Below are 27,732 nucleotides of genomic sequence, written 5' to 3'. Positions count from 1 at the left end.
CGACTTCAGTGACCCCAGAGCCTTGCTCCTTCCAAGAGCTGTGGGAGGTTAGATGCAAATTCCCACATTCCCAGATGTGTATGACACAGGAAAGCAGTCTCTAGGTTTTGGAGCCAGGCAGAGTCTGTCAGGCTGGAGTGGCCTCAGGATTGTTTATCTCTTTGAGTCCGTTTTCCCAGCTGTTAATCAAGAAGAATGTAACAAACAAAACCAAAGCACAACAACAACAAAAAAACTTCCCCTCAGATTGTTGTTTGGATTTGGTAGCTCACATGCAGTAGGTCCCTGTCAGGGCCCTGAGCATGCCTGTACTGCGTCACTGAGGGCTGTTGTCTCTACACACTGCACCTTTGTGTTGCAGAGGGAGAAATGGGCCATAGTCGTTAGCTTGAAAATGTCTCCTGGTCCTTAGGACAGGAGCTGTTTACCCGGATGTTTACCCTGCAACTTCTCTCACCCCCAGCTGTCTCCTCTGCCACCATGAGAAACATCTTCAAGAGGAACCAGGAGCCCATCGTGGCCCCTGCCACCACCACTGCCACCATGCCTGTCAGACCTGCCGACAACTCCACAGAGAGTACAGGCACCGGAGAGAGCCAAGAAGACATGTTCGCCAAGCTGAAGGACAAATTCTTCAATGAGATCAACAAGATCCCCTGTGAGTGGTCCTTGTGGTCTGTGGCATGGCTGGGCCTTAGGAGCGGGGTGCGGCTGGGCTGGGTTGGGCTGGGCTGGGCTCTTTCCTTGGGTCCCAGCTTGGATTTTTCAGGGAACCCTATCAGGCATGGGCTGAGAGTATGGTCTGAAATTAATGAGGACTTATCTCATGGGCCAAGCTTTAGTGGGTGAGTTCAACTCTAAGGACAACTTTAAAATCTCGCCAAAGGATAAAAATGAAAGGTGAAAAAAATATGAGATAGGAACCATTATTTAGGTTTCCGGTAGCATTTAGAAACTGCTTTGTTTTGGAGTGTGGAAAAGGAGGCTTTCTGAACCCCTGGCAAAGGCTCTCCATGAGGAACTAGGGTCCCTTCTGTAGATTCAGCAAACTGGTGGGAACCAGGGCTTCAGAACATCGGAGCGCATCATGGTGGGTGGTGGTAAGGGCTCCCAGCCCCTCTGGCTAGGAGAGCTAGAGCTCAGGAAACTTCTCTGCCTCCAAGGACTGTCCCAGGACCAGGCTCCACAAGACTTTCTTTCTTCCCTTGGCTGTGATGAGGTTAGCCAGTTGTGCAAAGATCAAGTAACTGAAACGCTGGAGCCAGCCCAAACTGCTCTCCTTCCTCAGATCCTCCAGGCTGCTAACCCGACAGGGCTGTGCCCACAAGGGGGCAGCTAAGAGCGAGGTATTCATACACCTCATGGATCTGTGGATAAAAATGTGGGGATTGAGAATGGGGCAGTCACAGTTCCAAGCCACATTTGTCCTGCTTGGGATGAGGGCTTGTGAGGCGCAGTGTGTTGACGCTGGGGCTCTGTATGTGAGCAGTGCCACCCTGGGCTCTGATCGCCATGGCTGTGGTTGCCGGTCTCCTGTTGCTCACCTGCTGTGTCTGCATCTGCAAGAAGTGTTGCTGCAAGAAGAAAAAAAACAAGAAGGAGAAGGGCAAGGGCATGAAGAATGCCATGAACATGAAGGACATGAAAGGGGGACAGGTAGGACGCTGGGGAGGGGCTGGGAGGGGCCCTGCCCAGCTTTTCTGGGGCTGAGAGGTGAAACGACGGTTTCTGGGCTTCCACAGTCAAACTGCTCCCCCACCCTTTGTATGAGCTCTTTGTCCCATGTGGGCACACACTCTTCACACAGGCCACACTGGTTGCACCAATAGTATCAGGTCAGTCACCTCAAGCTGGACGGCAGGGACTTAAGGCCATATTAGCATGAGCTAGCTCACCCTTCAAAAGGCAAAAGAAAAGGAACAATGTATGGACTCCCAAGGAGGCCACCAGAGCTAAGTGCTACACACTCATGATGACTACCAGGAAGATGCCATTAGGTACCATCAAATTTTCCTGCCAGGAGAGACGGAAGGACAGATACAGCTGGCTTGGGATCGGGGCTCAGAGGAGGCGGGTGGTAGGTTTGAAGGGACCAAGACAGGACCACATAGAATCCATCGCTCTTACAACGATGTGTTGACCCCAGCCTGTTGGTGCTGGTTTCCTGAGGTCCCTTGGCATATCAGTTCCTCTTAAGTTTAGAGTCAGGTGCTTCACAGTCCGCTTTTGTTTGGGGAACGTCTGGGAAGAGTCTTTTCTCAAGGCATTGTAATGAAGGCTGGAAGGAGGGACTGACCTCAAAAGGCAGCCAAAAGTCATGATGACCTTGAGTGACCCTGTGTCTGTGGGCCTCGGCGGGCCTCAAAGGAGCCTACAGTGTGTGTGTGTGTGTGTGTGTGTGTGTGTGTGTGTGTGTGTGTACATGCATGGTGTGTATGTATGCACATCTCTGTGCTCCTGTGTATATGCATGCCTGTGTGTGTGTGCAAGCATGTGTGTGTGCAACCCAAACTGATTTCACCAAGCAGGGCTGGCTTCAGCTGAAGGGTTTGCTCTTATATCGCTTCTTTCTCTTTCTGCTTCTCTGGATTGGCCCTGCTCCTGGCTGCCTGAACTGCAATCCTGGTATGTCTCATCCAGGGTGGGTAAATCTAAGCAAAGGGCTGATAGGATTTTAGAAGGGGAGTGATTCCCTGTAAACAGAGTTTCTTTCCCGCCTGGTCCTGCTGCCATTTAGCCCCAAATAAACACACAGACTTACATTAATTATAAACTGTTTGGCCGATGGCTTAGGCTTCTTGTTGGCTACTGGCAAACAGGGATTTAGTCATCAACCAATAAGAGAAACATCTATACAGAACGACATCCCCATCAATTCCCCCTGTCTCAAGAAGCTATCTGGCCTGTGGCAGGGTGCCTGACCCCACAGGGCAGAGAGATTCTTGCCCAAGCCAAAGTCCTGCCTTCCAAGTGTGATGCCGGGTGTCTGCCCTGGGGTCTTGAGGAGCTGGGGGTGGGGCAAGCCCCTGCACATGCCTCTCCCATCCCACATGCTGGTTTCTATGGTCTCCCTGTGGGCAATGCAGGCCCACGCTCTTCCTGAAGCATCCCCCGGAAGGGCTCTGAATCGGGGTTTGGGCACTCTGTGTCTTTGTGAAGGATGGCTGCCACCTTCTCCTTTAAACCTCTTTTTCCCACTCACAGGTCTCCTAGGATGATGACGATGCAGAGACAGGCCTGACTGAAGGAGAAGGTGAAGGCGAGGAAGAGAAGGAGCCAGAGAACCTGGGCAAATTGCAGTTTTCTCTGGACTATGATTTCCAAGCCAACCAGGTGTGTAGGGCTGGGCAAGGAGGACAGGGTGTGGGCAGAAGTGTGTCCCTAGAGACAGGTAGACCTTGCCTCTTTCCATGGAGTGGGACAGTTTGAAGCCAAGGGGCATATATAGTCTTTGGTTTTGACCGTCAGTCTCCTCTGAAGTTCCAGGGGAACTCTTCTATTAACTTACTTGCTGAGCTTGGCCTGGCCCCCCTTCCCAGATTCCCTTTCCCGTAGGGATGGGAGGTCAGCAGCAGGAGACCCCTCTGGGGCTAGATGAGCAGTCCAGAGACTGAGACAACCTTTCTCCACAGCTCACCGTGGGTGTCCTGCAAGCTGCTGAACTCCCTGCCCTGGACATGGGTGGCACTTCAGACCCGTATGTCAAAGTCTTCCTCCTCCCAGACAAGAAGAAGAAATATGAGACCAAGGTGCACCGGAAGACACTGAACCCTGCCTTCAACGAGACCTTCACTTTCAAGGTGATGGAAGCCAGAAGGAGGACTCTGGCTCCCCCTCTGTCCCTGTGTTCTGCACACCTTTCCCTGGTCCACAGCCATGGCTGGAGCCTGGGACATGCTCAGTATGGCACAGTAGCAGGCTGCAGTAGCTTCCCCCATCTCACACGCCAGTTTCCACCGTCTGCCTGGTCCCTCTGGGCAATACAGGCCCAAGTGCGGGGCTCTTCCCACAGCGTCCCCCCAGAAGTGCTCAAGCTACTTTGTCCCCTCTTGACCCTGTGCCCTACAGGTGCCATACCAGGAATTAGGAGGCAAAACCCTGGTGATGGCCATCTATGACTTTGATCGATTCTCTAAGCATGACATTATTGGAGAGGTGAAGGTGCCCATGAACACCGTGGACCTTGGCCAGCCCATTGAAGAGTGGAGAGACCTACAAGGCGGGGAGAAAGAAGAGGTAAGAGTGGAGAGGCCGGGCCTCTCAGTGCTCAAGTGGGCTTGCCCGTCCACGGGGCTGTTCCCAAGAGCCGAGGTTTGGAGTCAGGTCTGCTGGGCTAAGTGTCCGGCTCCCCACTGCCTGGCTGTTGACCCAGGACAAGCTGATGCTGCTATTATTCTCTTGTTTTTGTTCTTCTTCATTTTCCTCCTTCTCCTCTTTTCTTTTCTTTCTCAAGACAGGGTTTCTCTGTGCAGCCCTTGGCTATTCCAGAACTTGCTCTGTAGACCAGGCTGGCCTTGAACTCATAGAGATCCGCCTGCCTCTGCCTCCGGAGTGCTAGGATTAAAGGTGTGTGTGCCACCACTGCTGGACCCAAAGGGGAAGCTTCTTGAACTGTGGCCTTGGTTTCTTCATTTAGAGGTTTCCAGATGGACATGAACTGCCCATGCAAACTGCCTTGTCTGGTGTCTTGTCAAGCAAGCCACGGAATAAGGATGCCATTATTGTTGTTCCTTCTGAGGTCCCACTGTCAATCAGATTCTAGGCCGCAGTTTACCCACAAGGAAAGCCAGCCTTGATTCTATGGGATTCTCAGCGTGTGGCTTGTCTTCCCAGCAACTGCTACAGCAGTCAACCCCTCATTTACTGTGTGCCAGAACTCCCAATCCAGCTACCTTGCCAGGACCAGTTGTATGTTTCAGCCAGGCCCCTTAAGCTGCCTGCACAGTGCTCAGTGGAGGGGGAGGGATGAAGGCACTGGGCTGCCTTCTGTAGCTGGGGCCTGCCAGTTGTCAGTGATGAAGGCCTACACACCTGAAGGAAGACGTGTGTGATTGGTCGGTCTTATCCTTTCTCTGGTGCCCCATCCCTGGGGACTGGCAGAGGCCTTAGGTCAGGAGTCCCCAGACCTCTGCTGCCCAGTGCTACACTGCTGTCTGACTGAAGAAAAGTCCCCCTGACAACCTGGATTTCTTGCTGGTTACAAAGCACCCTTGCTCTGTCCACATAAAAGGTTTAAGTGACAATAATAAAAGAAAAGGAAAGTGCTTTGAAACCCACACATCACCCTGCAAGCCCAGTGGCTGATGGGAAAGGATGGCAGCAGGCAGGAGCCATCAGGGAAGAAGCTCCCCAAGACGCTTGGTCTCCCAGCACCTTTTCCTTGTGCTTTCTCACCCCAGCTTGGTGGGGATCTGAGCCTACCCTGTATTTGCTAGGGTGCCAGGTCCCTCCTCTATAGCCTGTCCTCTGTTTCCTTGAACATCAGCTTCCTCAGGTGGTGGCTGGGAACTGAGGTGTGAGGTACTGGTGTCAAAAGCCGAAGATCTCCTCAGCTACAGATGTGGGGGCCGATGACTAAGGGAGGAGGCCAGAAATCACTGCTTTGCAAGACTTGGCAAGATGGAGTGAGACACGGTAGAGACCGAGGTGGTAGCTGAGGTAACCTAAGCCCTGCTTCTTTCCCTGGACAGCCAGAGAAACTGGGTGACATCTGTACCTCCTTGCGCTACGTGCCCACTGCTGGGAAGCTCACAGTCTGTATCCTGGAGGCCAAGAACCTCAAGAAGATGGATGTGGGGGGCCTTTCAGGTAACGCTGAACCCCTGGGTGCTAGGGTGTGGCCCCAGGGAGCTGACAATAGAGAGCGTCTCGCTTGTTGTGGGGCACAGGCTTCCCAGTCTCATCTTTCTTCCCAGCTGCCTGTCCATATCTGAGTCCCTCCCCATTGCCTCCTGGCCATGCCCCATGGGCCATGGAGAAGACAGAAGAGGAATGTCATTCTCCACATGAGCTAATGGCATAGGACTTTTCTCAGGAAGTGTGGTTAGTGGCAGGGTTTAGCCCAAAGTCTACCTTTCTGCCATGCCACAAGAGTAGGGGATATTTTTCCAGGAGAGGCTATAGGCACTGCCAGATCTGTTCTGGAAGAGAATGCTCTGACAGCGAAGAGAGCTAGCCTGTGCCACAGGATGCTGACGGTAAAGTCTACTGCCTCTGCAGAGCCTCCTTAGACAATGAGCCTTGTAGCTAGGCTTTGGCTGTGTCACTGACCCAGGATGTGACCTTGGGCTGGTCATTTCCCTTCTTTGCCCTCAGATTCTCATTGGCAAGATTAGGACAGCTGGGGGCAGGACTTGGCTGAAATGTGCTTTGCCATTAGCTCTTTGCTGTCTCCTGCCTAGCCCAGGCACCCGGCCAGTTAGTCCCACATTTCCTCATAAGGCCTTTCTTAAGCTCAGAAGTCCCCCCGACTTCATGTGTTAGGAATCTGTAAGTAAACAGGGGTGGTCCTTAACACGTTCCCACCCTTGACCTTCATGATTTTTCTGCTTTTGGAACTTCCTGCCCCTTCTCTGGGCTTTCCAAGGGCCAGGTGCCTGTATGGTGGAGGTCTGCCCAATCCTGAAGGGGCCTTGTGACATCGGAAGGTGGTCAGTGCTGAGGTGCCTCTTGGGTTGGGACTCTCTCTACAGACCCTTATGTGAAGATCCACCTGATGCAGAATGGCAAGAGACTCAAGAAGAAGAAGACAACAGTGAAGAAGAAGACCCTGAACCCCTACTTCAATGAGTCCTTCAGCTTTGAGATCCCCTTTGAGCAGATTCAGGTACTCAAGCCTCCAGGGCCTTGGGCTCTGAGCTCACCAGACAAGTGGAGGGGGGCAGAGGGCAGGCATGGGGTGTGGGGGTAGAGTGCAGCCATGGGAGGGGGGCGGGTAGAGGACAGCCACGGGTGGGGGGTACTCGGGTGGGGAAGGATCTGAGGCTGACAATGCAGATGTGGGACCCCGGAGAGGGCTTTTCTGAAGGGCCCCCATTATCTGAGGAGATGAACATAAACTAATTTTTAAAAGTAATATAGCTCCTTAATGTATTTGAGGAACACGGGTGTGTGTGTCCATTGACCTCATTAGAGGCCACTTCCATCCCATAAATTCTTACAGTTCCTAGAGTGTTGTGTATGCTCAAGTATACCTGCTGGTAGAAATACAGGTTGCCAAAAAAAAAAAAAAAAAAAAGTCTAAGTTCCATCTCTATGGACACTGGAGCTGGAGCTGGAGCCAGAAGCCAGAAAGCTGGAGACATCTCCTTCCACAGCATTTGCAGTGTAGACCGGCAGAGCAGCAAGCATATCACTGGGTTCGTACTTCTCTGAATTCCTCCCTTCCTTTGCTTCCTTGCAGAAAGTCCAGGTGGTTGTCACTGTGCTAGACTATGACAAGCTGGGCAAGAACGAAGCCATCGGCAAGATCTTTGTGGGCAGCAACGCCACAGGCACGGAGCTGCGGCACTGGTCTGACATGCTGGCCAACCCTCGGAGGCCCATTGCCCAGTGGCACTCTCTTAAGCCCGAGGAGGAAGTGGATGCACTCCTAGGCAAGAACAAGTAGGCCACAGCAGCTGGGGCCACACGCCCAGGACACTGACAAGATCCAGAGCTATCAATACCTCAGTTATGCGACTGTAGAGGTTTCTTCATTTGTTTGCAGTGTGTCCTGTTTTTCCTTCCTTTTTCTCTTTTTTAAAGACCAACTTCCTTTTGGTGGCTGAGTGAAGGGAGTCCCCTAAGAGGTGAAAGAAGCCTGGCTCTGTTTATTGTCCCAGGATCTGTCCTTGTTGCATGCCCTGTCATGGTTTTCCCTCACTCTCAAAGCGTCACATAGGTCTCGCCCCAAGTGAGGCCCTCTACTGGCAGAAAGTTGAAGCAGTTTGCTTTTCCTGGGTTTTGGACCAACAAAATGGCAGCACATTGTTTCTTGATTGTCAAGGCGTGTGCGTGTGCGTGTGTGTGTGTGTGTGTGTGTGTGTGTGTGTGTGTGTGTGTGTGTGTGTGTGTGAGAGAGAGAGAGAGAGAGAGAGAGAGAGAGAGAGAGAGAGAGAGAGAGAGTAAGTGAGTCTGTCTATCTGTCCATCCCTGCCTGCCTCTGTCTTTGAGTCTTTCTCTTCATTTCTGGAATGAGTCACAGACAATGAAGCTGTGTCAAAGGACGAAGTCTTCAGGGACTCCGAGATGAAGAAAGCCCACTGCCTAAGTGGGAGGCCTGTCAGTGTGTGAAGAAGCCCAAAGCCCTGGTCAGATGCCAGAAGCTCTCAGAGTCCTCGTGAATGGCCATTTGGAAGGCAGCATGATGTGGTACTGGATGTGTTTAGAACTGGGACCAAAGCCCTTGATGCCATTATAGACTTCCTCTTGACGGCCATGGCTTCCCCCAGGAGTGGGGTTTTGGGGACATTCATGGAAACAAACTATTCACTAGTTGGTTGGACTCTACCAGGGACTGCCAGCCCCAGGATCGGATTCTTGTTGACAGTATCAAAGGATGAAGAAACAGGAGTCCCGTTACTCAGTACGGCTAAAATGGAGCTCCTGGATCTTCGCCTCATGCAGTGGGAAGCAGAGGCTTCCTCCCTCTGCACAGTGCAGGCAGTTCATTTGCATTCCTGCACCATCTCGCTTCTGCTTGTTTCCCTTTTTGTGTAAGTGGAAAAGTACTGTCTGAAGACAAGCACTGTGCACAGAGCCAGAGACCTGTGAGAGGAAGGCTTGAGTGTTTAGGTCCCTTGAGGTCCAGGTAAGGAGGAGGTGGCAAGAAGGGGGAGCAGGGATGAATAGTGATGAGCTCACAACTCCTATTCCTGACTCCCTGGGCCCTCAGGCCTCCGTGCTGGTAGCCTGAGAGACCCCATCCTTCCATCTCTAGAGGCACTTTTCTCTGAATGCCAGAAAACACAGGGCATTCATTTCGAGTGAGTGGTGGAGGAAACCTGCTAAGGTCTCTCTGGCCTGTGTTCAGTGTGCACCCTTCCCTGATCCCTACTTGTCCCCAGTATTGATTAAAAAGCCATATATATGTTAGTCAGGCTAGCACTGACCCTCCCGAACCTTCAGCCTGGACATGGTAGTTGGGCCCCATGTAGCCAAAGGCTACTCCTTTCCCTTGGTTTTGCTTCTGTCCTTGAACCTCTCAGGCCCCTGTTTTCTTACCACAGCTTCCCTGAAGCCTGGGGGAGGTCACTCTTCAACAGCAAATGTGGCAGAACTTCTGGTCTGCCTGGTTCAGCCCTTTCCGCTTCTTGTAGGTCTGATGCATGGTGGTGTGGAGTTTGGCTTTGAGAACCCAGCATGAAGAAGGTGCAGAGTGTCTTTTAATTTTAATGAAAATGGGAGATAGGTGGCTTTGCTTTGCTTTGCTTTGCTTCTTGGTTTAAGTAGGGAGTGAGTTAACACCTCCACCAGAAACAGACTGTGAAGTGAGGTTTGGCCTGCCTGTCTTAGAGACGCTTCTGCTGCTGGCCCTTGGTACATGGGAAGCTATGTGTCTTATACACTGTCTGTATGTTCGTGTATGCTCAACACTGAGAAGGGAGGACTCTGACAGGATTATGGGCTATAGTCCTTGGGACCAGAGTTATGGTCCTAATAGAAAATTGTAGGGTAATAGGGTCCGCTCAGAGTCCAGGTGGTTGAAGAGCACCAGGGTCCGGGTATGGATACTGGAAGTCTTCCATCCCCAGAGCTGTGGACTTTTGGTGCTTTCCCAGGTCACTCCCTGCACTGGCTCTTCTCACCCGCATTCCATAAACCTCATTCACAGAAACTCCCCTGTGTCAGCCTTACCCTTCTTCCTGCATTCTTCCAGCCCTCCCCAAACACCTTTCAACTCCTTGGCTTCTCTCCTGGGAACCCTCTTCAGCCCTTTCCTAGCACATGGTCCTCATGCACTGCTCACAGAGGAGGGAAGGCATGGTAGCTTCCTCTGGGGTGTGAGTGGCCCTGGCCTTACAGACAGGCTACAGCTCATTTCTGTGGGTAGCCTGCCAGGGCTTTTTGACTCTGATCACTAGTGTGGAGCCAGCATGGATGCTGGGGAAGTAGGGCTGGTCCCACACAAGCCACCCAAGCAGATGGCACATGTCCAAGCACAGGAGCTGGGCAGCAACACGTCGAGGCTTAAGTGTTTCTGCCCTAGGAGGCTGATGTGACCCAAATCCCAGCCTAGCATTCCAAACCTCCACTGCCATGGGGGTTTATTTCTGGGGATGTCAGGGTCCTGGGATATCAGCATGAAGTAAAGACAGTCAATGTTTCTAGCAGGTGTGGGATTCTGGGTAATTCTGAGGCTGGAAGTTTTCAACCCGAAGAGAGGGAAGTACTGAGTTTTTTTTTTGTTTTTGTTTTTCTGTTTGTTTCTCCAAAGAGAGCTTAAGACCATGAAAACCCAAACCCAGTCCTACTCAGAATCTTGGGGTGCATGTCCTCCCTACAAGAGCAGGAACAAACTCTGTAGTGCTGTGGGCAGTTTTTGAGGCCTGGAGAGTAGGGAGCTCCAACAGCAGGTGCTTGGTAAGGAGAGCAAGGGTGAAGCCCAGCCAGAGACCCTGGTCTTCTTTCTCCCCAGGAAGCTAAGACACAGCTGTGTCTCTGCAGCAGTGGTTTGGGAGGTGGGACGGTTTCACCACAGGTCTCTTTGTGAATCTGGCTTTATAAGCACTCCCCCCATGCTACATGGAAGGGTGGGGGTGGGCGATAAAGAAGAAATCCCTTGTTCCTTTAATGTCACGTGTCAGTTCTCGAGAATCCCGGGTCTCTCAGCCCTGTAGGGGAACCTGTCTTTAGGGCATAGCAGCTGTCTCCCCCAAGCTAGGAAGAGACTGGATACTCCCCCACCCTCTGCTGCCCGCCCCCCCCCCCCGCTGTCTCCCTCCCACCGCAGGCTGGTTGGGGTCTTTTCTCAGAGCCATGGGTAACAGCAGGTGGCCATGGGTAACAGCCCCATATGGCTGCCAGATTTGGCAAATACAAATACAGGATACTTGGTTAAACTTGAATTTCAGATAAATAATTTTGAAGTATGTCCTATGTAATATTTGGGACATACTGTACTATAAAGTGATTTATTGTTTAATGCAAAATTTACATTTAATTGGCTAATCCTGTATCGTGTCTGGCAATGTACCCTCTGGCTACTTCATCCCTCTTTTCTTCAGTCCCAGGGGCCAGAGGTTGGTTACCACAGATTTGATTTAACCTGTTTTTTGAACTGCAATATTGAGAGGGGACACTGTGGCTTGAAGATATATGAATACACTTTATTTTTTAAGCAACAACAAAACAGGAAACTTCTGAAGCCATTGAGCCTCATCTGACCCCTCCATGTGCATTTAGTTATATATTATAAAAGAAGATGCTATCTATAAACATACGAGCAGAATCTTGTTTAATCAAGATGCATGTCTACAAAACTGTAAATAGCCGCATGGCAATGCTGAGTGTCCCCTTGATCTCCCAACCCCAAACCCATTTTACAAAACTGGCTGCTCCTTGATTTTATGTTGTGTAAAGTCTTTGTCCACTGTCTCACCCTATGTCCCCTACAGGGAATGTCCGCAATGGGAGACAACATTCTGGGCCCGGTGCCAGCCCTGGCCGGGGAGGATGCCCCGGGGCAGGTCTGCTGCATGTCTGTCTGCAGGGCTAACCCTTGCAGCACAGTGCACTGTGTCTGGCCTGTGTCTGGTGTCCCATTGCTTTTATGTTCCATGTGTGTGGTGTGGTTCCTTTCTTCCCACTGTCTTGAATAAACTGAAAAGCCATAATGGGGTCTCCTCCTGGAGGCTGCCCTTGACACCTCCCAGGAGCACCCCGTCCCTCCAACTGGCTCCCCACAGAACACTTGTGAAGGGCTCACCTGTCCGTTACCCTCTGTTGCTCCCTCAGCCCTGTGTCATGAGGACAGTCGGTGTTTCAGGGCTTCTGGTGGGGTCCCAGGAGATGACTGTGGCTGGCTTTCTTGGCTTACATCTGATGGTGGGACTCAACTCTACCCTGGGTATAGGCAGGGCAATGGTGTGTCTCTGTGGCCTACATACCATCTTCGAGGCCTGCAGAGGCAGCCAGGGTTCTCAGGAGCAGTCAGCAGCCTGTAGCCTAGGATGAACAAGACTAGCCCAGCCTACTTCTCCCTGAGCCTTCACAGAGAGCAGTGGAGGAGTGACCCATGGGGAAAACCAAGAACTGCAGTAGACTCTCCACGCACACCCTCTCTTTGGCCTGGCAGTGCCACAAGAGCAGGGTGGCCCTGAGAGCAAGGTGGAAGGTGTGGCAATGAGTGGTGACTCATAACAGGGGAACACTAAGCTCTGACCCTCATACTGGCTCCCAGGGCAGCCTGAGCAGGCATGACAAGTGGTGACCATATGGGTAGAGAGAACTGCAGCAGCTTGGTGACCTGCAGGACTCCTCAGGAGGGCAGCCATGTTACTAAGCCAGGGAACCACAGGCAGAGTTGGGCAAGTTTATTGGATAAAGCCAGAGGCAACAAGGGGAATCTGCCATTTACAAACCATGATGCTTGAGCAAGTCCAAGCTTTTGTGCTATTGACAAAAACAGGGCAACTGGAGCAACCATTTCAGTGTAGACTGGGGTTGGCTGGAGTCCCCCACTACTTTCTGCAGAAACAGAAACTGGGAACAGTGGCAGGAGAGCCTGGCAAGGTGTGGGGAGCAGCGTGTGGGCCTCAGTTTCACCCCAGCTTTCCTCAGCAGCCAGGAGTTTAGGAGATGACCAGGAAGCCTGACCATCCTGCCTGACTCCTCTTCATCTAAGGACTTGATGTTCTCTCTGAAAACCCTGGGCCCAGAAACTTTCAAAACTAGGGCTGGGGCAGAATCTCAGTGAGCCCACGTTACCCCTGGAATGCACTGGCCCCACCAGGAGCCCTCCCTGTTTTCACAGGAAGGACACGTGTAGCCCTCCCCCTGCCCACTCTGCTTGGCACTGCTCTCTCCATTCCCTTGTGTGGACTCTGTTCTTGTCTCATCTCTTGTCAAACTGTTATTTTGTAATGAGCTGCGTCTCCTTATTAAAGAAAAGAGCTGAAAGCAACCTGGGGGCGGGAAGCATCTCTACTTTCTTTACTGGGGAGGGGGTGCCCCTGTGGGTCAGCAAGGCTGGAGAGGGAAGTGAGCTGGGCTGAGGGGTCACGGCCCATTGTCTTCTGGGTTTGTGGAAGGGCAGATGGGGTTTCTGGTGGATGGCAGTCACACGGGGTCCACCCTTCTGGGAGGATGAGGGTTGTCCCACACCAGTGAGCTCCCTCCAGAGGACATGAGCTTAGGGGACAGCCACAGTCTGACCCTGACAACAGGGAGGCTGCTGGTTCCAGGGTGTAGATGTTTAAAAAGTGGAAACTATGAAGTCTCCAATCTTGCTTTGCAAAGAAGGCTGTTTGGCTGTGGCTGATGAGGAAGGGATACCAGGACCAGCAAGGCTTCAGAATGCTTAGGGACAGACTGGGGGCAGTATGATCAAGACCAGGAAAGGATTAAACTTTTAGTTCCCAGCCCCAGAGAAGGTCACCCCATCAGTTTGTCACTTGTCTGGGACCATCATGCACTAGACTTGTGTTTCGTGTTAAGTCCAGAAGGGCAGGTGGGCAGAGAGCTTGTGTGAGCTGGCAGGAGCCCAGATCTGGCTGGTTGCTGCTTCAGTCCTGGAAGCCACAGGCTAGATGGCCTGGTTGTACAGGACGGAGAATGTGGGTGCCTTGCTCTGCTGCAGGCTGGTACCCATGACCAGTAGATGAAACTGGGTAAGGTTCTATAGACCTTACCCAGCCAGCAGGGGCCCCAGGGAAATGATGTTTGTGGTCTAGGAGCCCCTGTGTCAGTTATGTTTGCCTCTGCTTCAAGCCCCAAGCCCAGGGCTGAACTCTTCAACCATGACATCATGCCTATTTCTTCTTGCTGCCTGAGCTACAAACAGCTGGGTGACAGCAGAGGAAAAGAATCTTCCCTCCCTCCCAAGTCAGTGACCAAGGATTTCCACTTGGCAGAAAGCAGACCCAAAGCCTGGCTGCCCACTCTCTAGCCCTACGAGCAGCCTCTGCAGCAACTCCCTGAGCTAGGCTCCTTTCCTTTAGAGCTTAGACTCAACCTCCAATGACCCCATCGTTGGCTTCATGTGCATAGTTTGGAACTAAGGAGTAATTTTTGGATCTCCTCAAACAATGACCTAAAGGACCTTACACAGAGGACTGAGGGTGGTGCTGGGGGCCTGTAAGAGCCTAGCACCACCACCAGCTCTCTGGACTCTAGCTTCCCTATGTAGGATGGGTGTTAGGTTATAATCAGGTGGGTCATATACCCCCACTTTTTACCTTCCCTTAGGCACCGGGAACCCTGATTTCTTCTCAGGGTTGCTCTGAAACTTGGGGTTTTTCCTTGACTAGTCATTCAGGAAATATGTCGATGGTCCCAGACACCTTCCTGGGGCAGGGCAGGTGCTGATTTACAAGCTTGTGACTGCCCATGGCAAAGAGACTTCTATTGGGGGCTGCCTGGTGAGTAGGAAGTCCTATCAATCTCAAGGCACAAAGTTAAAACAGTTTTATTTGCTCGTTTATAAATACTGTTGTGTTTACAGGCATCATACAGATGTGAATATTATTCCCAAACTTTCAAACACAGAATACTTAATACCACATACTAACAACCAGTAAAACAAGTCCATCCATCTCAGGGTTGGAAGGTCACTCAAAGTTGCATAAAAATACATTCAGTTCACAAAGCCAGTCTGGCTTCCCCTCCCTCAGGAGCCTCCTCCAGGTGTATTTACAGTTGACTGAAGTTAATCCACACAACTCAGCTAGAAAACAGCTCTATTTGGTGCACTAAGTGTGGGTGAAGGGTGGAGAGAGGAAATTAAGAAAAAAAAAAAAAGGCGCTCAAGCGGTGATCAGGAGTGGGGGGCAAAGGAGACAAGAACAGAGGAAACCGTGAAGCCAAAGCTGAGCTGTGGACCACCACTGCCTCAGTAGGCCACGCCACCCCTCTTCAGGGAAGTCACAGCTGTTCTTGAAGGCCAGGCCAGAGGAGGCCCGATCTGCTGGGCTCGAGGGGTGGTGGCTGGTAGGTTCTGTGTGCATGGTGGATGGATGCATTCTCAGAGTTTTCTTCTGGAGCCACCTCTGGTGTCCTTAGCTACAGCTGCTTTGCACTAGTCTTTCCCATCCTAGGAGAAGCTGAGAACAGCACAGACACGCCCTTGGGAGAGAATCGGGCTGGTGCTGGCCCCAAGTGTCCCTTGTTCAGGATCCTGCTCTCATCTCTAGCTCTGGGTTTGAGACCATGCCTAAGAGCTTATGACTCCTCATGGTCCAGCCTTTTCTTCATCACCTCTCCTGCGTGGCTGAGTGACTGTCACCTACTGCACAGACAAACTAGTTCAGCCTGTGCTGGGCAGACACTTGTGCCTTATGTGGGGATCAGTCACATCCCCAGGAAATGATGTCTCGGACACAGCCCTGTGACAGAGGAATTATCTAGACCTATAAGCCAAACCTTGTCTCTGAAGGGCTTTGAAAAAGTGGATTAGGGGCTGGCCCTGGGTGGGTGGGGGAAATGACATGCTGTTGGTGTTTGAAAATCCTCCAGGACTCTTGGCTGATTAATGGGAAACCTCTTCCCTCAGACACCATCAAGTCCCAGTGTAGAAGCAAGGCCTAAGGAGTATGGAGGAGAGGAGGGGGAAGGGGATACTTATTTGGAAGGACCTAGCATCTTGATGGCACCTTAAGGGCCACCCAAGTTAATTTTTATTGGAAGCATTAGGGGAAAATTTAGAAGCAAAATAACAAAATGTCATTCTGGCAGATTCCCAAGCTGGGAAACAAGCAGATGCGTGGGAGAGAGAAGTCCTTTGGGAAGCTGGTGTAGGAAGAGCAAAAGAGACAGCTATACTTGGATAAAATTAGTTTCTGAGTTCTCATTTCTAATTAAGAAAATGCCAGACCTCTCTTTGAAAGTTCCAGCCTGTCGTGTGTGTGTGTGTGTGTGTGTGTGTGTGTGTGTGTGTGTGTGTGTTTTCGTTCATTCCCAGGCTGAAGAGACCCTCACACTGCCAAATCTTCTGAGGTAAGCCAGAACATACTTCAGTGCCATGGGCTTTAGAAGTTCCTTCCTCCACCATCTAGCCAGTGGACATCCAAGCACTGGGTTGGGTGGCAAGGCACACCACGGAACAACTGAGACCCTTAACTACCACTCTCAAGGAGCCATAGACACAACTTTCAGCTGCCCTCTGGTTTGTTGGGAGTCCGGTTGTTTCTCCTCAGCCCTCAGAGACCACTTACTTCATTCCTTTGTAGCTGTGACAATGACAGCTCCTGGGCTATAATGAAGTTGATCTATTTTTTTCAATCTAATCAGAACACAAGCAATCAATAGTTGTCCCTGACAGAGTCTACTGCTCTGAGCAGTGTCAATACCCATTAGGAAGGCTGATTAAAATCTCCACTCAGCCTCAGCTGGAGCTGAGGGATGAGCTCAACGAGACAGAACGCACTTCCAGGTGAGGAAATCTGGCTTCCTTTCTCCCAATGCTTGCATCGCAATCGTGTTCCACATGCACAGACCTTGCTCTGCCTTTACCCATTATAGCATGCAGGCCTCCACTTCCAGGGTTTGGCTCTTTCCTCACATCCGAGCCCCGACTGTAGGAGTCTGGCCAGAGCTGGACACCATTCTATGCTAGGCTGTTTGTGGGGTCTGTAAACACCTACAGAAGCAGGTCTTGAAAGACCACTTGAGTAACACCAGAGCACCGCCTTCTGAGAGCTTAGTGCTCCAAGGCAGAGCTCAGCTGAAGTGGCTGAGGTCTTCACTACAGAGCACTCTTGCTGCTCAAGGCAGAGTTCAAGACTAGGAACGAGCTGTTGCCAAGCAGAATTGTAGTTAAGTCTGCTGCTTGGATACTGGGAAACTGCTGATCACATCTGGGAGAAGTGGCTGAGCAAACCTACCACCAGCAGCTGGTTTCCTAGTGACACACTGCTCTACCCATCCCCTACCAGTTCCAAGCTCCATCTCTTCCGGTTGGGAATATGTTTTACTTAGCCACCAGGAGGGAGAGCGATCATTACACTATTCAATTGCTCTCAATGTTAAAATCACTTTCTAAAGAGGAGGAGTCAGCCTTGACACCCTGATCTTAAACAGCTTGAATTTGGGAAGAAAACAAGACTGATTTTGAAAATTTGAAAAGAAGCAGAAATTTAAGTGTCAAAAATGTTCTCATTTTTCTAGAAATGAACAAATCACAGAATTTTAAGCACAATGGGACCTTAAAAGATTATCTTGCCCAAGGGTTACAGCTCTATAGTTGGCCCTGGACTCCCTGGACTCCCTGTGGCTTAACTATGTGCACCTTATCCTGCCCTCAAAGCCGCCTCACTTCCAGGGTGAGGGGAACCATATTGTTTGAGGGTTTGCACTTACCTTCAGAACAGATTGGCAACCAAGATGTAGCTATAATTAGGCATGGATCTGGGCAGGCCACTTCTGAAAAGGCATGTGACCGTGGATTAGAGCCTTGCGGTCCTGAGCGAGGACAGCAGAGCTCCTGTATCCCAGCCTCAGGGGAGGGGAGACTGCAGTGGGCACTGTAGCTCAGCTGCTGGGGGAAGCAGTCCCCAACCACCCTGCTGGTCTAGCTGCCCCTAGGCTTCTATCTCAAGGCTCACATGTTTTCTGCAGTCCTCCTGGCCCCAGGGTTCTGGTCACAGAGACCTACTCCTCCCAAGTGCCAGCATGTCAGTACTTTGCACTGGGTTGGGACAGAAACCAGAGTCCCAGCAAGGGCATAGCTTGGAGAGTTCCTCCTTTCATCTCTGGTTTATATACTCTTTTTATAGGGCCCACAGCCTCCATCCTGTCCTCCCTGAGTGGAAGCCGCCTCATGGAACAATGCTTACGTCTAGAGGGCTGAGGACTGGGAAAGAAGCAGGGAGAGTGGGGTGAGAACATGCCCCACTGCTGGACACACAAGGAAGTTCTAGGAATTCTGTGACCCGAGTGGGCCCAAGATAGAGCTGTCCTTCTGGTTCTTTCGAGGCAAGACCCTTCCCCTAGAGACAGGGATGGAAGTGGGAGGGAGTACTTCAGGTGCTGCCTAGAAAGGCTCAGACGCCCCTGAAAGTCACAGGAAAGAAAACCCAGAACCTGACTGGCCCAGTCATTACTCCCAAAGCTGTCAAATGAATTAGAACATTCTTGTCCCCATCTGAATTTCTCATGAAGACCGGTTTGTGACAGGCTGAGTTCTGCAGAGCCACCTGCTTGCAGTGGTGTTCGGTCACTAAGATCCAGCTGTGAGATTACTCACAAGAAGCCAGCAGGTGAGGCTGGTGGCCATTGGGGAGACCTAGAGTGTGTAACTGGCCAAGCAACAAAGGAAAAGGAGACCAGCACCGAGAGTCCAGTTGGCTATCAGAAGGCCAATGTCTTTCATGGGGGCTTTCAATCAATATCACTTTAAAGAAACGGAGTTCTCTTTTCTTTTCTGGAAGAGATTAAATTCACAATGTTTTCTTGTCTAATAAAATTGGTGGCCCAATAGGAAGTGCCTGAAATTACCTAGGATCATTTGTACTATGATATGTTCTTGGCCACAGAGTCCAGTACTCCTGAGACTGAAAAGCTTATAAATAACTTGTCACAAGGAAACCTTCCTGCCAAGAGGTGGCATCTTAACATGGAAGGAAGGCCATGAAAAGCAGCAGGTATTAATGGCAATTTGTGAGGAGTTCTGAGAACCTGCCCCCGCACTTCAAAAGGTCCAAAGGCAGAGAACTCTGCAACACCTTTACCTGATCTATGAATGGAGGAGGCTCAAAATGGTTTCCCAACATCCATTTTCTTTTCCTAAGACAAGGCAGCAATGCCCTCTTTCCCAATGTCCTAGCCATTCTAGGAGAATCAGTTGTCTGGCATGTTGTTGACATTTCCCAGCAAGATGAGAATGATTCCTATAGGTGAAGACAAGTCCCTCTCACTGTGGTTCAGTCTTCCCTAAGACCTGGGCTCAGTGCTCCATGACAGAGTGGCCCAACAGACTCCTCAGAAGAGTGGGCTGAAATGGAAAACAGAATCTTGTATGTGCTCAAAGTGTATCAGAGTGAGCATGGTCCTATTCTGCAACTGGGATCCTGAATTACAGCTTCTGTTTAAGAGCACACGAAGTCTGCAAGGGCCACAGAAAAGGATGACAGTGGCACCCTCATGAAAGAAAAATAACAGAGGTAGTATTAGAATGGTCCACATCACTGGCAACCCCAAATAATGAGGCTTTAAAGGACCTGTTCTTTAGTGTGACCCAAAGGACAAAATGCCTACAGGAATCCAGCATTATCCCCACCGACACTGGCTCACCGATGAGAACTAGCACTTTAACTATGTGCCGGAATTACGGAATAGTCTGTAAAGGCGGAGACACGATCATCTAAAGGGCTGCCTTTGTCTAAACTCTAGAGGATGGCAGTCAAGATGTGACAGGTGTTAAAACCATGACGTCTGAAGAGGGACTGAGGAGACTAGAGAAAGAGAGACCACCACCCATCGCATTTAATGTGCTGGGCAGGCAGAGAGAGCAGAGCTCAGCTGCTCTCAGTAAAAACTCTGCTTACTAGAGGTGCCCAAGTGTCAAGTCAAATGCATAGTTACCAAAGGCTGACCATAGGCCAGAGCTATGGCGGCAGAGAGGGGTCCCTGTGACACAGGGAAGCTGGGCCAGATGATGCATGAGCCTTGCCACTCTTAGGAGCCCATGAGTTTTATTATGGGCTGGATGCACTTCATCCTCTTCAGTTCCTACCCCAGCAGTCATTTCTCCTGTTGGCTTCTAAGAAGGGCAGTATCTCCCCCCTGAATGTGACTACTAGAAAGAAAGTTACCACCGTTCTCACAGTATAAGCTCTGTGTTCCAAGTGTCCTCACGCACTCTCTTCCTGTCCTGAGCCTGCTTCCGTCCCCGACTCTCCCCCAGGTCTCCTTGCAACGACTTCCTTCCTCATTAGGAGCAGGTGCACAGGTAGAAAGGACAACGCAGCCCGAGGAAGAAGGCAAATGGACGTATTTAGAACCCAGTCCCCCTCCTCAGCTCCCCGAGTGCTGGGGTAGCAGGTGTATACTACTATGTCTGCCTTGAAGAGTCCAGAAAGTCACTTTGAAGCAGACAAGTGGGAGATGTGAACAATGGGCTGACCCATAAGCCATCCTCTAGCTCTGTCGAGACAGGGGTCAGGGTACCAAGGCAACAGAGTGATGATTTCCCATAATGGCCCAAAACAACTGAGGTCAGGAGCTCTGTTTCAGCTTTTATGCCATCAGGCTAGGAGGAGAAATAAAAGGACAGAAAGAAAAGGACCCAGAGAATCTAAGCCTTGTAGAAGGGGAGAAATGGGTTAAGACTAGTCAGGAAAGTTCTAGGTTATTGATAGAAAAGTAAAAACAAGTCAGTCCCTGAGAGGTGAATAACAGAGTCACAATCACCTTGGACTCTCCGCAACAGCTCCAGAGGCAGCCCACAGAGTAATTCCACATTCTGCCCTTTCTCCTGGCACCCCAGAGAAGATCCCAGAGGGGCCACCGCAAGACTCACCTATATCAAAGGACAGTGGGTCAGTGTAAAGGCCTTACAGGTCAAAGCCTTACATATCTATACTGAAACCAATGTGGACAAAGCAGCAGAAAGTTGGGGGTCCACACCTGAGCTTGGTGTACCCCACAAAGCTTTCTCCAGATTGCTTGAAATGGTCACAATCATGCTTCAGTTAAAACTGTCATAAAACTTGGGATAGCAGTGCGGGAGCAACGGGACATTGAGAGTGCAGAGAAAATGTACAGTGCAGAGGTGACTGAGGAGAGCAGAAGGAGGTGCCCTTCTTCTGAAACATCCATAGCTGGAAACAAAGGGCGCGCAGCAAATGCTGTCCCTGCCTCCAGATCTGACCTCATCTATTTGGACAGTTTGCTGATGACTCTGATGAGGGCACCGTTTTCATCTTTCAGCCTCTGATTGTCGGATTTCAGTTCTGTTAACACCTGCAGTGAGAGAGGGAAAGATGTGTTAGAGCCTGGCACAATGGCCACTACCTTCCCAGGCTGAGCCAGCAGGTGAGCAGGGCCTCCTGGGACAACTATGTGATAAGTTGTCACTATGCTTTTGCTCAGGGATAACCCCCCCTGGATCTTCCTGTTTACTGGGCTGGAAATGTAAATATTTAGGGAAAACACAGCTCCTCGTTTTGTGAGCCAGCTTCATATTCCACATAGCCTATAGTTCTATTCTATCGAGCCAGCAGCTATTTGCAATTGTTCCTGCCCTTGAACTCACCTGTAGCCTAGAGAAACTGGGGACACTGGTGAGGACATAGGGGAGGAGTTCAGCGAGGAGTCAGAGAGAGAGTGACCTTTAAGAGTTAAATAGCACTGCTTCACACCCCATAAAAAACAAAATGCAAGCTGAGGAATAGAACTTGGCAGTTCTGCCACATGCCAAGATGACCAAGGTCATCCTGGTGCCTTTGGTAACTAGAACCCATCCAAATTCTCATTGGTCATACTATACACACCTATTCTCAGCATTAATATCCAGGCAACTTACAGATATGGCCAAGACCCAGGGGGCTTTACCAGCACTTTGGTGGATGGTGTTAGAATAATTCTGGCAAACAGGCTTATGGAAAAAGGGATGGAGAGAAGATTCCATCTGTCAGTTCTTCCATCTTGGAACACAACACATATTGTTGCTCAACTTAAGGAACACAGGAAGAGCAAGTTCCAGCTTGGACACCCAAGTCTTTATTATGTGATCAGGCACTTTGACAGATACTTTGTACATTATGAAAAATCTTAATGAGCTACAGTTCACATTTGGGTTTTGCTGGTAGATTGGGGTTAGAAGGTAAATACATTTTCACAACAAAGGCTCTAGAAGTCTATATCCTCATGGTCATGCAGACACCCCTTCTTTCCTTGATCAGTCATTTCAACCTTCAGGACCCATACAGTAACCAAGGTCTCCAGAAAAGGGTGGCCTGGGCTCAGGAATTATGGGGCCATGTAGTTCAAGCTCTTGGCATGTACTATTAAACTAGGGAGTCTATAATGTACCTGAAAAAATATGATCTTTGTTACTCTAACCTCACGAGCAAGATGCAGGTTACATTATACAAGTGTGTGTGTGTGAACACACATACCCCCAAAGCCCACGTCAGAGAACAAAGGGAAAAACAATGTCTTCAATGGGGGGGAGGGGGTTAGAAAGTCTCACTGGCACCTTTGGAGCCTGTGCTGCAGCTGTCCTTATCTCTATAACTGAGGGAGCATGTGTCTGTCCATCACTAGTCCAGGGCAGCTAGCTAGCTAAATGCTAGTGCTGAAATTATACCCATATGCGCCCAAGTCCAAAGACTCTCTCTTCATTACAGGTAGGAATGGGAAACAAAATACCACAGTAGTTGTAGCACGGAAACAAATTCAGGAGTGGTACTCTCAATGATCTGCATTGCTTTAGCCAAGAGGTTCTCAACCCTTTCACAGGGGTCCCAGCAGAGATCCTGCATATCAGATATTTACATTAGGATTCATAACAGTAGCAAAATTACAGTTATGAAGTCGCAATGAAATTTTATGGTTGGGATCACCACAGCATGAGGAAAGTTGAGAACCACAGCTTTAGACAAAGTACTTGACTTCTCCCTATTTCTGTTTGTAGCTACAAAAGAATAGTAACCACCTTGCTCCCTCACAGTTGGGCCTCTGAGGCTGACAGGAGTAAGAGACGTGGAAGTGCTAGTGTGTGTAGTGGGTTTTGCAATACTGGGGATCCCTGCTCTCACTCGGTTTCCCCATGAATCTGGAAGAGCAGGCAAGTCATCTATACTTTACCAACAGACTGTAAAGTTGTCTTTGACTCTCTTTCCTTCAACTCAGAGCAGCGCTGGCTAGCCTCTTTCATGCTCACACGAGTAAGCTCTGTCTAGGATGGTACCTTCCATCTCTTTTCTATTGCTCCATCTGGGGGTTTGTTTGCCTGGGTGGGACTGTTTAATTTAAAAACTGTTTCTTTCATATGTATGGGTGTTTTGCCCACATGTGTGTCTGTGCCTGTGGAAGCCAGAAGAGGGCCTTTCTGGAACAGGAGTTACAAAGGTTGGGAGACCATGTGGGTCCTAGGAATCGAACTTAGATCCTCTGGATGAACAGCCAGTGCTCTTTAGCAACTGAGCTGTCTCTCTAGCTCCCGAAAACCCTATTTCTTAGCAGGACCCCACAGGTGTGAAGATGCTGTATCTATGGCAATCAATGGGTTGTCTTCACTGCTCACCAAGTTAGAATTGAGCTGCTTTAAAAAAAGATACAATTTGTTAGTGTTGGGGATTGTTCTTTTCTTTTTTTTTCCCACATTAAAACTCAATTCTTTGGGGGTGAAAAGATGGACATGACAATTTCACAGCTGCAACATCTAACATCTTAAGATAATGTAAAGTACCAGTGGCATGCAGAGACCAAGGAAGGAGGGGACACAGACTCCATGCTCAAATGAGGGGGACTGAACAGTGTTGTCTGACATTTAGCTGAAGTTAAATAAGAATGCGTATGAAAGAACTGTACAAGCACCACGTTTTAACTAACTCTCCTGACTTCAGCTTCTTCCTTTCTGAATTTCTAGCCTGCCAGTTTGATGTTGATAATTCAGACACAATCAAGTACATGCGTTCTTAAATATTACTTCATATAGCCTATGATGAGGACTGCGTTAAAGACAGGGACAGGGTTCCTGAAGCTTCAGGGTCTATCAAGGCAAGGCAAACTGTGGGTGGGAGGGTGTCACAATAAGCCTTACCCGAGCTGCCTTGTGTGAAGTGGGCAGGGAGTCTTCCCTTTCTCTAAAGATGGAGCTGGCTGGTGCTATGTGAGGGGTTAGGACTTGCTGGCAGGCTTTTAGTGTCAAGGTGTGGCACACCTTGTACTTAGTACAAGACTTAGTACTTAGACTAGGTTACGGGCCACACAGTCTTTGCTGTGACTACTACTTTCCATGGTGGTGGCCCAGAAGGTGTCCACATACTGATAATGCAGAAACTGAAGAGTATGGTTTGTTCCCAATAAATCTTAGTTTCTGGACGCTGAAATCTGAATTCCATAGAAATTTTATTTCTTAAATACAACTCTTCTGATTTCTTTTGACTATTAGCATGGCTCATGGGCCGTAGTTTTTTTTCCCTTACTGTAGGTCATGTACCCGGCAATGACATTACAGTGACACAATCTTTTGGTAGGTAAATGTTTTTTGGAAACTGATTTTTTTTTTTTTTTTTTAAGATGGAGTGTTTCTTTGTAGTTCTAGCTAACCTGGAACTCACTATGTAGACTTACACTAGCCTCAAATTCATAGAGGTCTGCCTGCCTGCTTCCCAAGTGCTCAGATTAAAGGCATGTGCCACCATACCTGGCTGAAACTGGCCTTTTAAGTAAGTCAGAGTACTGAAAAAGTAGAATTGTCTGTTACTCTCTGATGCAATGTCCTGCACCATGGTTAAGACTGTGAAACATGCAGATGGTTTGTATCGCCGTGGCGTGGGTGCAGAGTCTGGAATCTAACACAGTGTTTGTGTTCAACCATTTACACTCCAAGGGACTTTGGGCTTGTTTCTGATTCTGTAGGCTGCCTTTTAAATATATACAATGGTGCTGAGGAACCACTGGGAAAAACACAGCACTCAGCACAGGCTTTAATAAATGCCAGATGTTACAGTTATTAATCACCGAACGGTTGAGATCTCATTTTGCCCCACATCCTACACTCTCTTGCAACTAATCGGGAGACTAGAAATAACTGGGACTTTGGGGGGGGGGTCTCTATTTTTCCCTAAGTCAAAATTTCCTATAATGTGCATTTATGTGCCTGTGTGCATGCATGCTAGGACTGAAGCAAGGGTCCTGGTGCACACTAAGCACTTATTCCACCACAGAGCTACATGTTAGCATCCTTTCAGGACTTTTGAGGCTAACTTTGAAACAGTTTGGACCTGCTGCTGGCTGCTCACTGCCTTGCCATGCCGCATATCTCCTTCATTTCTTTCTGCCTGTGGCAGCATCTTTAACAGGACATTAGCTCAGCCCTTACAATAATCTGGGTGCTTCAGTTCTAGTGGGTGTTAGTTGCCAGCTACTGATCCCAAAGGCAAATGCAAAAGAAAAAAGCCTGCAGAAGACAGGCCCCAGTCAAGTCTAATTAGACTGTTGCTGAAAATCAAAAACTCATTTCAGAGAAGTGGTGACCCTGTCACACTATCTTAGGATGGGGAAACAAACTGTGTGTGAGCTTGTCTTTCAGATCCACAGCCAGAGGAAGGATCTAGTTTGCCAAACACATTTTTTTGAGGGGTAGTTTTCAGTTGAAAATAAATCCTGCTCTGCTCCACTGCTTGCCATCTCCTTTGCAAAGCCAATCCCATTAGGAAGGGCTCATTTATATTGCCTACGTTCTGCCTCAAGGCCCACAGACTCAGGGCAGGGAGGGACACATCCTGAGAGCCAGGAGATTTGTGAGGGGAATGAGACAAATGTTTCAAAAAGAGGAAGACGAAGGCAAAGACTTACAGAAAGAGGCAAAGAATGCTTATCTAACTCTGCCAGTGGTGGGAAGGAGGGTGTCTTTGTTAGGAGCAGAGGTGGGGTCAAGGAAGCCTGGCCTTTTGGCCTTGTCCTTTCCATCCAGCAGTGCTGTCTCTTGTGGGGATTAAGTTCCATCTGGTAGTCCAGGGCCGTGTTTCTCAACCATGATCACATACACACCAACAGAGGAGCTTTAAAAAAACACTAATGCCTAGGTCTCAATCCATATAATAGGGCATCTGGAATGGGCCCAGTCATGGTGGAAAGTAATGGCTCCCAGCTGGATCTAACATGCAGTCAGGTTTGAGAATTCTTGCCCTTGGTTACTCCAGGCCCTAATTGGTGCTGGCTGAGAAAGCGCAATCTCAGTTTGACAAAGACACCATCAATGAAATAAAATGGTGTACATGTATGCACACAGGTAAATATACACAGTTGTGTATCTATGTCCATCTGGATTCAGTCTCCAAGGGAAGAGAAGGTAACGTGGCGACTGTAACATGTTAGACACTCTGCTTGCCCATACAAGTCTCCCCACTGCCACCCTTGAAGGAGGTTCTGATGTCCCATCACATGGTCTGAGTCCTGCTCCATCGCCAGGTAACAAAGTTTTACAGATACCTGGATATGGAGGCTCTGATGGAAAGGATGGGTGCTGGGCTTCTGGGACCAACAAGGAGAGTAAACCTGCCTGGAGTAGTAGAGGAGGGAAGTGAGGTGGAGAGGAAGGGCAATAGCTAGAGGTCCTGGGTGTCCGAGGACTCGATGGACTTGGAGAGTCTGGCCACCACTCGGGTCAGGGCCCTGTTCTCAGCCTGCAGTTGCTCGTTCATCTGCTTCAAGGTTTGAATCTGTTTTAGCTGGTGAAGGTTCTGCAGAGAGTGAGACATGAAGGAGACAGACAAGACAGAGACAAGACAGCAGAGGAGAAAAAAGTAGGACAAAGAAACTATGTGACTTTTTGTTTTTGTTTTTAGTTTGCATGCAAGAAAGGAGAAGGGAAAGGCAGTAGTGATGAGGACGAGCTGTACAGGGAGGTAGGGGAGAAATGCAGCAGAGAAAGAGCTGGGTCAGTGGCTCTTGGAGAGCCCTCAGCATGCTGCGGTTGGCTAGTCCAAAAACTACAAGTAGACCACTTGAGAATGAGAGGCCAGCTTATGGCTTGGGGCCTTCTGGCAAATTCGCATGCAGAACCTCAGTCTTGAGGACTCTCTTTCGTCACTGGGACCAGGGCAGAAGATTGAAGGGGGTTCCTAAATCCAAACATAACCCTTTCCTCTCTCCCTTTATCTTGTCCTCACACTTGCCCCCATCCCTATTTGTTGTCTCCCTACTCTTCTCTTAATTTATTACTTAATTAAAAAAAAAAACACAGGGGGGTGTTTTCTTTAAGCACTTTCTGCATACAGCATGCATTATTCAGAAGGCTGACACCTGCCAGGTCTTTGGGTGGACCTGTTACATGTTTTGCAGGATGCTTAATTAACCTTCCCAGTTCTCCTCAATAGCACACAGAGCTTGTCTAGGGTCCTGCAGCTGCCAATTGGCCTCTACCTGCTATATATAATGTATGTATCATTAAGTTCACAGCTAACTGTGTGCTCTCTGCCCTAGTTCATGCCAAGGCTAGGAGCTGCTTAAATGTGTTTAAACATACACTGGAGAAATCACGAATGCCAGGTGATGACGGAGCTGGCTGGATCACTGTGGTAGTCTCGCCCCACCTGTACACCAGTGATGCAAATGAATAGGGTAAAGGGCATCACTAGTCTTCCCAATACCTGATATTTCACAAGTGCTTCGAAGACTTTAATAAAGTGATTACAGCACAGGCCTGCCAACTCTGCTGTGTGCCTTCCTAAGGCATCCTCTGCACTGACCTTGAAACAGACTACCAGCTCTTTTGGAAAAGGGAAATGATTTTGATATGCAAATAGGGTTTAGGTTATAGAGATGACAAAAGAAGGGTTCCAGGAATCAGGGAAGTCTCTCATACTACACAATGAGAAAGGATAGAAATGGAAGAATAGTGGGGCGATGGTTTGGGAGTGA

General features: G+C 49.5%; 2 protein-coding genes across 6 annotated transcripts in view; one reads left to right on the top strand and one right to left on the bottom strand.

The window, feature by feature from the left end:
* Window positions 1-480: 480 nt before the first annotated feature.
* Syt2 (synaptotagmin 2) lies at window positions 481-7,609 on the top strand. The gene is made up of 8 exons (XM_027418110.2): window positions 481-658; window positions 1,490-1,656; window positions 3,214-3,333; window positions 3,633-3,800; window positions 4,069-4,236; window positions 5,691-5,808; window positions 6,693-6,826; window positions 7,403-7,609. The coding sequence occupies exons 1-8, from the start codon at window positions 481-483 to the stop codon at window positions 7,607-7,609; spliced, it is 1,260 nt and encodes a 419-aa protein (XP_027273911.2).
* A 6,983-nt stretch (window positions 7,610-14,592) lies between these two features.
* Ppp1r12b (protein phosphatase 1 regulatory subunit 12B) overlaps window positions 14,593-27,732 on the bottom strand; it is a 207,084-nt gene continuing 193,944 nt past the window's right edge. For 4 of the 5 annotated variants that reach the window (XM_027417535.2, XM_027417536.2, XM_027417540.2 and 1 more), the window contains one exon: window positions 14,593-21,099. In XM_027417535.2, coding sequence (XP_027273336.1) covers window positions 21,013-21,099 — 87 coding nt within the window. In that variant the 3' untranslated portion in view covers window positions 14,593-21,012. Of the gene's footprint in view, window positions 21,100-24,482; window positions 26,553-27,732 lie in introns of those variants that run through there. The other variant, XM_027417541.2, reaches the window with a different exon arrangement.

This window comes from Cricetulus griseus, chromosome 5 (assembly GCF_003668045.3).
Source record: "Cricetulus griseus strain 17A/GY chromosome 5, alternate assembly CriGri-PICRH-1.0, whole genome shotgun sequence".
NCBI lineage: Eukaryota > Metazoa > Chordata > Mammalia > Rodentia > Cricetidae > Cricetulus > Cricetulus griseus.
The sequence above is the reverse complement of the archived record's forward strand: the minus strand, read 5'-3'. Positions and strand labels throughout refer to the sequence as shown.

Excerpts from the sequence above, each read along its gene's own strand:
- Syt2 (XM_027418110.2), top strand. The coding sequence starts at position 481 with ATGAGAAACATCTTCAAGAGGAACCAGGAGCCCATCGTGGCCCCTGCC. Across the intron at positions 3,334-3,632 it reads ATGATTTCCAAGCCAACCAG|CTCACCGTGGGTGTCCTGCA; the intron begins GTGTGTAGGGCT and ends CTTTCTCCACAG. Across the intron at positions 5,809-6,692 it reads GGATGTGGGGGGCCTTTCAG|ACCCTTATGTGAAGATCCAC; the intron begins GTAACGCTGAAC and ends CTCTCTCTACAG.